General features: G+C 41.4%; 1 protein-coding gene across 1 annotated transcript in view; it reads left to right on the forward strand.

Annotated features, from left to right (window-relative positions):
• hmgcs2 (3-hydroxy-3-methylglutaryl-CoA synthase 2) overlaps positions 1-13,458 on the forward strand; it is a 29,465-nt gene that overhangs the window by 15,444 nt on the left and 563 nt on the right. The window contains exons 4-9 of the mRNA XM_003229040.4: positions 141-305; positions 2,822-2,990; positions 5,279-5,449; positions 7,449-7,555; positions 9,493-9,618; positions 12,156-12,275. Coding sequence (XP_003229088.2) covers positions 141-305; positions 2,822-2,990; positions 5,279-5,449; positions 7,449-7,555; positions 9,493-9,618; positions 12,156-12,262 — 845 coding nt within the window. The 3' untranslated portion in view covers positions 12,263-12,275. The remainder of the gene's footprint in view (positions 1-140; positions 306-2,821; positions 2,991-5,278; positions 5,450-7,448; positions 7,556-9,492; positions 9,619-12,155; positions 12,276-13,458) is intronic.

Here is a 13,458-nt window from a genome sequence, read left to right on the forward strand (position 1 = left end):
AAATAACTTTGGAATAAACTATTCTCAGAATATTAGTAAAGTGTCGAGCAAATATCTTCTCCCACCAAAGATGGAATACAGTTCACCACAAGCACCACATCTTATGATTGTTAATACTTATATGATCTTTTACTCCCAAGGTGTACGTGGGACCCACATGGAACATGTCTATGACTTCTATAAGCCAGACTTAGCTTCTGAGTACCCTATGGTTGATGGACCACTCTCCATACAGTGCTACTTCCGAGCCCTGGATCGATGCTATGCCACATACAGGAACAAAATTGAAAATCAGTGGCAGAAAGGTATGTGTTGCCAGAATACAACTAAACTGGGGCTTTCCTCTGCCCTTGTAGTGCTTCACTATATTTCAGTGGTGGCAGGGATGGGTCCATAATTGCATATAAGATTATATGGTATTTGTAATGGCATGTCAGGGAGAAAGAGAAAGAGAAAACGTGAAAATTAAGAGCTGTATTGTGTTGTCGAAGGCTTTCATGGCCGGGATCACAGGGTTGTTGTATGTCTTTCGGGCTGTGTGGCCATGTTCCAGAAGCATTCTCTCCTGACGTTTCGCCCACATCTATGGCAGGCATCCTCAGAGGTTGTGAGGTATACCTCACAACCTCTGAGGATGCCTGCCATAGATGTGGGCGAAACGTCAGGAGAGAATGCTTCTGGAACATGGCCACACAGCCCGAAAGACATACAACAACCAAGAGCTGTATTCTTAGGACTTCATCACACTAGAGCACCTGCCCACTTCAAATGCTATGGCTGCCTCCTGTGGAATTCTGGAATTTGTAGTTTAGTGAGACCCAGAACCACTCTGGCTAAGGCTTAGCCACTAAGCCTTCGCCCAGTGGTTCTCAACCTGTGTATCCCCAGGTGTTTTGGCCTACAACTCTCAGAAATCGCAGCCAGTTTACCAGCTGTTAGGATTTCGGTAAGTTGAAGGCCAAAACATCTGGGAACCCACAGGTTGAGAACCACTGCTTAGCCAGAGAAGTCTGGGCCTCACTAAACTACAAAACCCAGAATTCTGCAGGAGAATTCTACTAGACTTAAAGTGGATAGATGCTCATCTAGTGTGATGAGGTTCTGGACAAAGACAGAGAGGCCATCCACACTGCAAAATTATAGCAGTTTGTCACAACTTTAATTGACATGATTCTACCACAGCTCTCTGACACAGAAGGGTAAATATCTCACAAAACTACAAAGCCCAAAATTCCATAGCATTGTGCCATAGCAGTTAATGCGGTGTCAAGCTGCTATAATCCAGCTATATGGATACAGCCTGAGAACAGTATGATGCTTTGAAACTAACTAGCATGCTGCACCTCCGCTGGATTGAGGGCCCAGACCAGTATTTCTCAAACTGTGCTCCTCCAGATGTTTTGGACCTCAGCTCCCATACATCCCAGCTAGCTTACCAGCTGTTAGGAATTGTGGGAGCTGAAGTCCAAAACATCTGGAGGAGCACAGTTTGAGAAAGCCTGGGGAAAATAGCTAAAACCGTTTATTTCATAACTCAAAACTGTAATGACTGTAATGATTCTTCGACAGGGAAGGAGCATGACTGAAATTTAATTTTTTTATTTATTTACAGTATTTATATTCCGCTCTTCTCACCCCGAAGGGGACACAGGGCGGATCACATTGCACACATATAAGGCAAACATTCAATGCCATATAACATAGAATAGAGACAGAGACAGACGCAGAGGCAATTTAAACCTTCTCCAGCTTCAGCTTCCTGAGGGTATGCTTGATTCTGGCCACAGGGGGAGCAGCTGCTTCATCATCCTCTGCGATGGCAGTTCCTCATTCCAATGGTAGCTGGGTGATTTATATGGTGTCATAAATTAGCCTCCCCACATATAAGTCGTACCTAAATTTCCTACTTGATAGATGCAACTATCTTTCTAGTTGCTTAGGTCAGCAACGAGCAGGGCTATATTTTATTTTTAATTGTCAGGTGCTCACCCCGACACGGGCTGGCCTTGAACTCATGACCTCTTGGTCAGAGTGATTTATTGCAGCTGGCTGCTAACCAGCCTGCACCAGAGTCCGACCCTATGATACCCTATGAGGTGGCTCTCTACAGCACGATTCAGCATCCAGGATCCTGCACAGGGGTCCAACGGCCACTCCTTCACTCCCTATGTTTACTGTTTACAGCAGCAGTAGGGTGACCTACTTAGTGCTGGGATTTTCTTTTTCCTCCTTTTGTGTTGTGTGATACATGAAAGAAGATGGGCACAGAGGGAGGGGGTTCTCTGGTCACATGCTCCTTCACAAAAGGAGGAAGAAGAAGACTCCAGCATAAGAGAGATCATACCAAGGAGGGCTGAAGAAACACAGACTTTCAGTAGAAACATGTCAGTTGAATGCAGCTTGCATTTCAGGCTAAGCTGACTTTGAGGGGAACCCCAACTCTTGAAGGAGGAGTTGTGCTCTCACCCAAATTAGGGCCTGTCCAGACAACTGCAACTGGTACCAAGCACAACTGGTTGCAGTTGTCTCAACTGCCATCCTGCATTCCCCAGGCTCAGGCAGTCTGGGAACATGGGTCCCCTCTTGCCCCCTCCCCTCATGTCACTTCTGGATATCTTGCTATCTAATTCACACACACACTCACCCCAGTGCCAGCTTATGTTTTTTAATAAACGTAAAGTCTTGCTTGCCCAGGTCTCAAGGATAAAGGAAGAAGATCTGTGTTGTGTGTACTGTTCTGCTCATACCATTTTCTCTTACCATTCCTGCATGTGATTGCTCATTTGTATTTTTCTTTTGCAACTCTTCTACCTGGAGGCAGCTGGGATAAACAAGCCTTGTACACTTGAAGATTTCCAGTTCATGATCTTCCACACCCCCTTCTGCAAACTGGTGCAGAAGTCCCTGGCACGGATGGTGCTGAATGACTTCCTCGCATCCCCCAGTGCTAACACTGAGAGTGGTATCTACAAGGGGCTACAGGAATTCAGGTTAGTGAAGGCTACAGATGCCATTTGTCAACAACAGATATCCGCTAATGCAGTGGTTCTCAACCTGTGGGTCCCAAGATGATTTGGCTTTCAACTCCCAGAAATCCTAACAGCTGGTAAACTGGCTGGGATTTCTGGGAGTTGTAAGTCAAAACACCTGGGGACCCACAGATTGAGAACCACTGCTCTAATGGATGGTTCTTATATAGTCAAAATTCACCTAAGGCTGAGTATACTCATTTTAGTGTACACAACATCCCACATTGTATATATTTGATTTTTTTTAATATTTGCAAACAGACAACTGCAAATTTTTGATAGTTTTTAATGTCTTAAAATATACATAGTTTAACAAGATAGGCTAAAAATATAAAAGACTGTATCTACTCGAGCATAAGCCAAATTTTTCAGTCCTTTTTAGGGCTGAAAAAGCCCTCATCGGCTTATACTCAAGTGAGGGTCCTGGTTGCCTTATATTCATATTAGCTTATATTCAGATCAATTTATACTCGGATCGACTTATTCTTGAGTATATACGGTAATCAGAGTTGGACAGTCTTATCTTAAAATACAGTTTTATGTAAATATTCAAAAACATTTAACCTATGGATGCCTTAATTAATGTAATTTTATAGGTATTTTAATTTTTGAAATTTACTAGTAGCTACTGCATTTCCCACTCTCGTCTTATACTCAAGTCAATAAGTTTTCCCAGTTTTTTGTGGAAAAATTAGGTGCCTCGGATTATATTCGGGTCGGTTTATACTCAAGTATATACAGTAGATAAAATGATCACAATTACTGAAGTTAAATATCAAGATAATTATGAATGATTACATGAAAAGGCCACTGAAACAATTGAACATCAACAGAGTTGTATTTATACCTTTTGCAAAAGCCCAGCAGAAAAAAAGGCCTTCAGATCCATAGCCAAGGTGGAAGGCGGAGAGGAAAACTGTAGGGAAATCTCTGCCATTAACTACAGTGTCTTATTAAATTGCAACAAATTTGGGAGCTCAGCTGTATAAATACACAGCTGTATAAAATCCACATTAAACTGGATAATATGACAGTGTGGACTCAGGTAATCCAGTTCAAAGCGGATATTGTGGATTATCTGCCTTGATATTCTGGGTTATATGGCTGTGCAGAGGCGGTCCAACCATAAGGCGAAATAGGCATTTGCCTGTGGCGCCATCGTCCCGGGGGCACCATCGTCCTGGGAGGAGGGCACCACTCTCCACCTCCTTCTCTTTCGGGCCTTCCGGCCAGCGCAGACCCACCTTCGCACCACGCAAGCCCACCTTTGGGGCCTTCAGAGATTGTGAGGTCTGTAGGAACTTGGAAGCTAGGTATGTGGGGTTTATATATCTGTAGAAGGTCCAGGGTGGGAGAAAGAACTTTTCTTTGAAGCAGGTGTGAATGTTGTAATTAATCACCTTGATTAGCATTTAATGGCCCTGTGGCTTCAAGGCCTGGCTTCTTCTTGCCTGGGAGAATCTTTTTTTGGGAGGAGTTAGCTGTCCCTGATTGTTTACTGTCTGGATTTCTTCTGTTTTCAGAGTGTTGTTCTTTATTTATTGTCCTGATTTTAGAGTGTTTTTTAATACTGAGGGCTATTTGGGTTATCTAACTGCCCTATATCCCTGTTCAATGTTTAGTGCTAAATTTGCAAATATAGTAATCCTTACCATGTATTGAACTGCTTTTTCTATTGATTTGTTGTAAAACATGATGTTTTGGTGCTTAATTTTTAAAATCATAATGTAATTTGATGTTTTATAGGCCTTTCCTTTATACTTCCTTATTATCCAACATTTTCGTTTATCCAACGCTTTTATTTTTCAGTGATTGGTTTGGGGGGGCACCAAAATTCTGTTCGCCTACACTTGAAAAATACCTAGGGCCGGCTCTGTGGCTGTGTGCCCTGAAGGCCCTTCCACACAGACATATAACCCAGAATATCAAGGCAGAAAATCCCACTACATCTGCTTTGAACTGGGTTATCTCAGTCCACACTGCTATATATTCCCATTCAAAGCAGATATTGTGGGACTTCATTCAGCTGTGTGGAAAGGGCTTCAGTTCCATAAAACACTTCCTTCTGAGTTGATCTGAATTTAGTTGAACATGGACATTTTGATTTGTTTAAATTACCAACGAGCGTTGATATCCATGGGGAGAAAAGGAAAACCTCATGGATGCTTTCCAGCTATATGTAATATGCATGTATGGTGTGACTCAAAGTCATATATGTGACAAGACTAAATGCTTTTCTTCTCTTTTAGAAATGTGAAGCTGGAAGAAACCTACTCCAGCAAGGAGGTGGACAAAGCCTTTCAAAAGGCTAGTCAGGAGCTGTTTAGCCAGAAGACACAGCCCTCCTTGTTCCTCTCTGCTCGCAATGGCAATATGTATACACCATCTGTATATGGCTGCCTCGCATCTCTCCTAGCACAGTACGATACCTGTTTTTTCTTTCTTTCTTCCCCCCTCCTTTCCTCTCATTCAGTGAGACTGTAGGACTGCCACAGTTTCCACTCAAAAATAAGAAATCATTGCCATATGAAGTTTTTGCTATTACATTTGCAGTTCCTCTGTTTCTATGGATTCAGTAAAACAGGCAAAGAAACACTTTTAAAGTTGCACTCCTTTGCGGTTAGTTAGGTTTTATTATTTTTATCTTGGCTTTTATCACCGCTTTTAAAATATACAAATATTTTTAACTCTCTTACTTAACATTAACCACTAGACTTAATGGTTCTGACTCCTAGGTAAGTGTGGACTGCACTCTACATTTCATAAATTTATGCAAGTTGTGCAGTTTAGAACAATTTAGGTTTATATGAATGAATGAATGAATGAATGAATGAATGAATGAATGAATGAATGTTTCATTTCGGCCAATGACCAGCATTAAAACAAACAGTAAAGGAGGTGGGACCGAAAGCAGATATTAAGTATGAAAGTTAAATACAGGATATATTTGTATATTTTAAAAACAGTGATAAAAGCTGAGACAATAATAAAACCTTTAGGACTGTGTCAGCATCCTGCAACACCAAAAACTAGCAACTTTGACTGTAATTTCAGAAGACTGATCAGCCAAAAGATAATCAGTATAAAACCTTTCAAGTCTCCCTGGTATACTTTGTAAAATCGGATTAATAAAATGTTGCTGAAGGTCTCAATAGAAAGAATCATAGAATCATAGAATAGTAGAGTTGGAAGAGACCTCATGGGCCATCTAGTCCAACCCCCCGCTAAGAAGCAGGAAATCGCATTCAAAGCACCCCCGACATATGGCCATCCAGCCTCTGCTTAAAAGCCTCCAAAGAAGGAGCCTCCACCACAGTCCAGGGCAGAGAGTTCCACTGTTGAACAGTTCTCACAGTGAGGAAGTTCTTCCTGATGTTCAGGAAGAGCAGTACAATAAAAAGTATCTCACAGTTTCTACCACCTCGGCCTCACAGGGACATAGGCATTTAAAATGTGGTGCTATGTCTTCCATCCAGTACTGTAGAAGAAAGCACATTGAATTTAGCCAAAGGGCCTCATCACATGAGACACTTTTCAGCAGCATGTGCCAGTTCATCAATACTTTTGTGACAGAGCCTGCTGGTTCCTGTCCCACAATGTAGAGCAACTTTTGTCAGGCTCTGTCACAAAAGTATTGGTGAACTGGCACATGTGGCCACTGCAGCAACATGGGGGGCATCCCATGTTGCATTGGATCAACAGGGAGAAGCCAGGTGGCTGACATATCTCCCTGTGAGATGGGTTGATGGGTGAGTTGGCCGATGTGGAGAGTGGGGTGACGCGTTCCCCGTGCTCTCTGACAGGCACTGCTGGTTTCGCCACAATGCGTGGCGATTCTGGAAGCAATTCTGTTGAGGTCACTACTGAACACTTTTCTGTATTTTGGAATGATTAGATTACTTAGGTAATCCACTTAGGCTACTTAGGTAAAGAGCCTTTCTTTAAAGACTGAGATAATAGAAGCTGTGCTGATGTAGCTTAGCAACTCAATATCCCAGATACGCTGCTGAATATTTTCTTTTGCTTTTGTTGCTCATAGTTTTGATGGATTTCATTAGAATCCAAGGCTTAGGACTTTCTCATCAACTAACTTATGATGAGACTTACATTTGTTGTTGTGAAAGCCAAAATTTGTTCAAACCATTCTCTCAATTTCCAGAACAAGGGAGTTTCCTAGAAAGCAAAATTGGTAAAACTTGAGACATCAGTTTCTCACCTAGTCACTGACATTTCAAAATGTTTCCATCTTCCGCTGCACCAAAATGTATCAATACACAAACATTTGTCCTTATCTAGTGTCATTCCAGTTCTGCCTCTGCTAAAGGTTGCCAAAAGGCAAACAGGAGAAATAACAAATATGACCTTTCCCTTCATAATTTTCTGCTGAAATAATTTTGAAATTCCTCTGAAATCCTACAGGTACTCTGCTCAGCAGCTGGCTGGCTCCAGGATTGGCGTCTTCTCCTATGGCTCTGGACTAGCAGCCAGCATGTTCTCCCTGAAAGTGTCCCAAAATTATGAGGCAGGTGAGTCCATGTTGTTGTGGAGTTTTAGTTAAAAATATTTCAAGGTAGGTAACAAAGATGGTAACAATTCTGGTTGAGGGAGCTGTTATGTTAGTAATGCACTTGGTTTTTTTTTTCTGCTACAAAGGGTAGGTGAGCCGGGCTGTGGCACAGGCTGTTGAGCAGCCAGCTGCAATAAATCACTCAGACCATGAGGTCATGAGTTCGAGGCAAGCCCATGGCAGGGTGAGCACCCATCAATTAAAAATAAAATAAAATAATAGCCCATGCTCGTTGCTGACCTAGCAACCCGAAAGATAGTTGCATCTATCAAGTAGGAAATAAGGTACCACTTATAAAGTGGGGAGGCAAATTTAACTAATTTACGACGTTGGAATGAGGAAGTGCTGTCACAATGGATGATGAAGCCAGAATCAAACATCCCCTCAGGAGAAGGTTAAATTACCTCTGCGTCTGTCTGTCTCTGTCTCCATTCTATGTGTATATGGGCATTGAATGTTTGCCCTATATGTATATAATGTGATCTGCCCTGAGTCCCCTTCGAGGTGAGAAGGGCGGAATATAAATACTGTAAATAAATAAATAAATAAATAAATAAATAAATAAATAAATAAATAGGTCACAAACAAGTGGATCAAAATTACAAGAAAGAGATTCCCACTGAAAGTTAAAACTTTGTGGTAATTGTTGTTGCTCAATTTTGGAATAGACTGGATCTAAAGTTAGTGGACTTCACTGGAGTTTTTTAAACAAAGAATGGTTGGTAACTGTCAGGACTACTTTTTTGGTCTAGGTGGCTATTGTGGATCCTCCCAACTCTATGTGATTCTATTATTCTTGTGTATGAGATATTTTGGACTGCTTGCAAATACCATTCTACATTTCTGATTTAACTTTTAACAAACATACTCATTGAGATACATTCCACTAAAGCAGAAACCCATTGCACAGATGGAGCCTCTAGCCTTTGGGAATGATGAATATAGTTAAAATACTGCTCTAGGACAATAATTTATTTCCAAAGTAATGTGACAATTAGGAATGATACTACTTTTTGCTGGTATGTATTCACTAAATGTGTCATATTACTTTACTTTCTAGGGAAATTTGGCATTTTAAAAACAATTTAAATGGATTTTGACAAAGTTTAAAGTTTAAATTGGTATTTTATTGGTTCTGGGGTATATTTTTAAAGTAATAACACAATGGACAATATGGTTTGCAATAATGCATTCCTTTTGGCCCTCCGTAACCAATGACTCAATGTATTATTTTTAAACTATTATTTTCCAGCTCTGGCCATGCAATAACACTCCTTTGTGCATGGGAGAAGCTATCAAAGGACTTAGGGCCCTTCCACACAGCCCTATATCCCAGAATATCAAGGCAGAAAATCTCATAATATCTGCTTTGAACTGGGTTATCTGAGTCCACACTGATATATATTCCAGTTCAAAGTAGATAATGTGGAACTTTATTCAGCTGTGTGGAAGTGGACTGAATTTCTTATTGAAAATAAGCAACAGCAACATGGTATACAGAAAAGTCCTCGGGATCAGAAGCAGATGTACATTCATGTCTAGAATATGCTTTGTGATACAGGAGATGTCTGACAAATGAGACAAGCTAGACTGCAGCTCCAAAATAGATTGGACTGATATACAAGATACTATGCTACCCTGCCCTCCGATGTAAAAACACCTCCTTCTCTTCTGTAACATGAAGAAGTTGAAGAAGCTTCTGGGAAGGGATCATGAAGGAGCTTTTCTAATTTTCTGCTGTATGTTTTCTGGCTTCTGACAAAGTATGCAGCGACTAGAATGTGTGGCAAAAGAAAACAAAAACAGTTGGCTTTGGGAGGGAGGGTTGTGCTGAACTCTCTCGGAGGATATTACATTTCCTAATGATAAAGCTGGTGTCTCTTTTTTTCCCCCCAGGTTCTCCTCTGGAAAAACTGGTATCCAGTCTTTCAGATCTGGAAGTTCGGTTGAACTCTCGGAAATGTGTTGCTCCTGAGAAGTTTGCTGAGATCATGAAAGTGAGGGAGGACACTCATCATTTGGGTAAGCATAAAAGGAAATACTACCTTATCACACAGAGCGGAAGAAGTGCCCCAGTTCACCCATGAAGCCCCAGTAATCATACAATGTAGGGCGACTTCCAGTGGGGCTCTGCAAGCGAACTGGCGAGGCAGAGTGGTGGGACGCTGCCACCACCAACACAGATCCCGCCTCATGTTTTGTTAAGAACAATAGGGCTTCAGCAGAGTGGCAACACTCTCCCACATGGGATGAGAAAGCATCAGCTGCTGGATAGGGCAGTAAGATTGCCCCAATGCCACCCAGATTTGCCACGGAGGCTGACAAATCACAATGCTAGACCTCATCAATGTCATGAGGTCCTATGAGCTGCATTAGCCCTGCTTACATGTAAAGGTGCCCATGAAAAATTTATCCCAGCATAAACACACAAGTGTTAGAAGGGCAACAATGTTGCTTCTTGCAAGTACTGCTTAATTTCTGATACAGTACTAAAAATTTCAAACGTGTTCACTGTTATGCATTTCTCAAAGAGAGAAAACATTAAATTAGACTCGGTTCCTGAGGTCTGGGACTGAGGAATGTTATTACAAAACAGCTCTAAGGCATCATCCTGAACTGAAGGCTTTTCCCTTTCATATACAGAATCTTAAAGGCACTTCAGGAGCCAGTGGGTTAAACCGCTGAGCAGCTGAACTTGCTGACCAAAAAGTTGGCAGTTCGAATCCAGAGAGCAGGGTGAGCTCCCACTGTTAGCCCCAACTTCTGCCAACCTAGCAGTTTGAAAACATGCAAATGTGAGTAGATCAATAGGCGAGAAGGTAATGGTGCTCCATGCAGCCATGCCGGCCACATGGCCTTGGAGGTGTCTATGGACAATGCCGGCTCTTCAGCTTAGAAATGCAGATGAGCATCAACCCCTAGAGTCGGCCACATGGCCTTGGAGGTGTCTATGGACAATGCCGGCTCTTCAGCTTAGAAATGCAGATGAGCATCAACCCCTAGAGTCGGACACAACTAGACTTAATGTCAGGGGAAAACCTTTATCTTTACCTTAAAGCACAGATTTTTTTTTGCCATTGTCCAAAGAATCCAGATTAATTAACAGACTACACAATTTAAAGAAAGTACTCACCAGGGAAGAAGACTGTGGCATTTGTACAGTGACTCCTTTGCCATTGATCTTTTTTCTCCTAAGTACAGAAATACAAAGGATGTTGCTTCAAAAGACCTGCCCCCACCATAAAAGTGTAATTTCATTACAGGTTGAATACCCTGTACCCAAAATGCTTGGAACCAGAAATATTTTGGATGTTGGAGAGGTTTTTTTTACCTGTCCTTTTATCTATGTACATAATGAGATATCTTGGCAATGAGTCCCATGTTCTAAATATAGAATTCCTTTATTTTTCATATACATCTTATACACATAGCCTAATAGTAATTTTATAAAATATTTTAATAGAATAGATGAAGCACAGCTTGTGTGCATACCATATCATTCTCCTAATATTTATTTATTTGTTTGTTTGTTTATTTAAATGAGACTTAAGTGGCTTATAACATTGAAGACACAACAATATAAATTACAGTGTAAAACCTACAATATACGAGGGTGAATCAAAAAGCTTTGCCTCCTGTATCAAAAAGTCCCCGTCATGAATGAACATATAACAGCAGAAGTTGCTACAGATCATAGCTTGGACTATCTTCTACACAAAACCCTCATTCAGCATAGTCATCATCAATTTGTACACATATGCGCCATTGTTTAAACCAGGCATTAAAAGCATTTTGGAAAAATTCAGGGTTTTGCTTTGTGACCCATGATTTTAAAGCTGTTTTAATGTCATTCAAGTCATTGGATCTGAAACCATGTAGATTGTCTTTTTGGACCTCTGAAAGACAACCTACCGTGTTTCCCCGAAAATAAGACAGTGTCTTATATTATTTTTTTGCTCCCAAAGATGTGCTAGGTCTTATTTTTAGGGGATGTCTTATTTTTCCATGAAGAAGAATTCACATTTATTGTTGAACAAAAAAATGAACATTTATTATATACAGTAGTTGTCATCACAAACCAACATAACCAAACCAGACAAACCATGAGTCCTGTCAAGAATTTCTTGTTACTACTGTATAAATATAAAGAATATAACATTTTAATATATTATTACCATTATTTCCATGTACAACTGGTATGTACATTTACCAATCCTGCAAGTTCTGGTGTTTTGTTTGGCGGGCGCCGGGCATGCTTCCTAACAAAAACCTTGCTAGGTCTTACTTTTGGGGGAGGCCTTTAGAAATTCAGCAAAACCTCTGCTAGGTCTTATTTTTTGGAGATGTCTTATTTTCAGGGAAACAGGATATGTGGTTTCAGAGTCAAGGGATCCTGAGGCTCTCAGGGCCCGGGCAAGTTCATGCAGGGAGATGTGATCTTTCAAATAGCCTGAATCTGAGCCATATAGGGCTTTAAACCATTTTTCATCAATATGTCCAAAGAGTGAAAGTAGTGACTAATGCCATTCCACCTTACCTACTCTTGCTCCATCTTTCAGTGAACCACACTCCTCATGGGTCCAAGGAAGATTTGTTTCCAGGGACATGGTACATAGAGCAAGTGGATGACAAGAACCGCAGGAAGTATGCACGGAAAACACTCTAATAGGACTTTCCTGGTAAGTCTGAAACCTGGATCCTAGGAGCAGTAACTGAGGAGAAGCATGCAAGAACGGGACAAGTTACTATATGGGGAGGCCAAGAGAGATGGCATGGCTTTGGGTAACAGGACCATATGTTGCGGGATCTTTCCCTTTCTCTCTTTTTCCAATTTTTCATTAGCTCGTTCCATTTAGCATTCTTTCACCATAAAATAAGTACTATTGATAATCCCAAGAAGGCTGGGAATACCCTTTTCCAGCTTTTCTTCTGAATGTTTTTGTTTAGACCAGTGGGTCCCCAAGTCTTTTGGCCTACAGCTCCCAGAAATCCCAACCAATTTACCAGCTGTTAGGATTTCTGAGAGTTGAAGGCCAAAACATCTGGGCACCTACAGGTTGAGAACCACGGGTTTCTCAGGCATTTATCTTCTCACATTCATCAACTGTTGTTTGCAAGTGAAACAACAGCTGCTTTTAGCTCAAGCTGAAAACTCGAAGGGAGCATTGCCTGAAGGAAAAGTCCCACCAGCCATTCCTAGGAGTTGCACCTCTTGTTTTCTTATTTGAGGCTGATTGGTTGGTTATCATTTTGTTTCATATTAAGATTGGTAAGTGGGGCTCTATCTTCATCTTAACAGAGGAAGGAAGCAAGTGGAGGATGCAGAGGGGTTAGGAAAGGCCAGAATGAAAGGGTGGAACAGGCATGTCATTCAGTTGAATCCAGGTCAATCTTCTCTTGCTCTGTTCTTGATAGGTGTAGGTCAGTGGTTCTCAACCTGGGGTCCCCAGATGTTTTTGGCCTTCAACTCCCAGAAATTCTAACAGCTGGTAAACTGGCTGGGATTTCTGGGAGTTGTAGTCCAAAAATATCTGGGGACCCCAGGTTGAGAACCACTGGTGTAGATCATGCAGAGCAACAGAGGACCCCTTAGTTTTCTGTCCACTGGACATCAAAGGCCAGTTTTTGCTTTTGAAGCTCCAAAGCAACTGGTAGCTGCAGAAGAGTTGTTTTCTAAGAAATTATCTCCTGAAAGGCAAGGAGAATTGGCTAGTGTTTAAACTTACCTGATTCCGTGTGGTACATAATACAAGCCACACCCTTGTAGTTTTCTTACGACAAGCGGCCAAAGTAGATGGCAGCTAGCTTATATGTATGTTGTGATCTTAATGAGCAGTGTTCCTTGTGATCCATCCTGGAGAG

Source organism: Anolis carolinensis, chromosome 4 (genome assembly GCF_035594765.1).
Source record: "Anolis carolinensis isolate JA03-04 chromosome 4, rAnoCar3.1.pri, whole genome shotgun sequence".
NCBI classification, from domain to species: domain Eukaryota; kingdom Metazoa; phylum Chordata; class Lepidosauria; order Squamata; family Dactyloidae; genus Anolis; species Anolis carolinensis.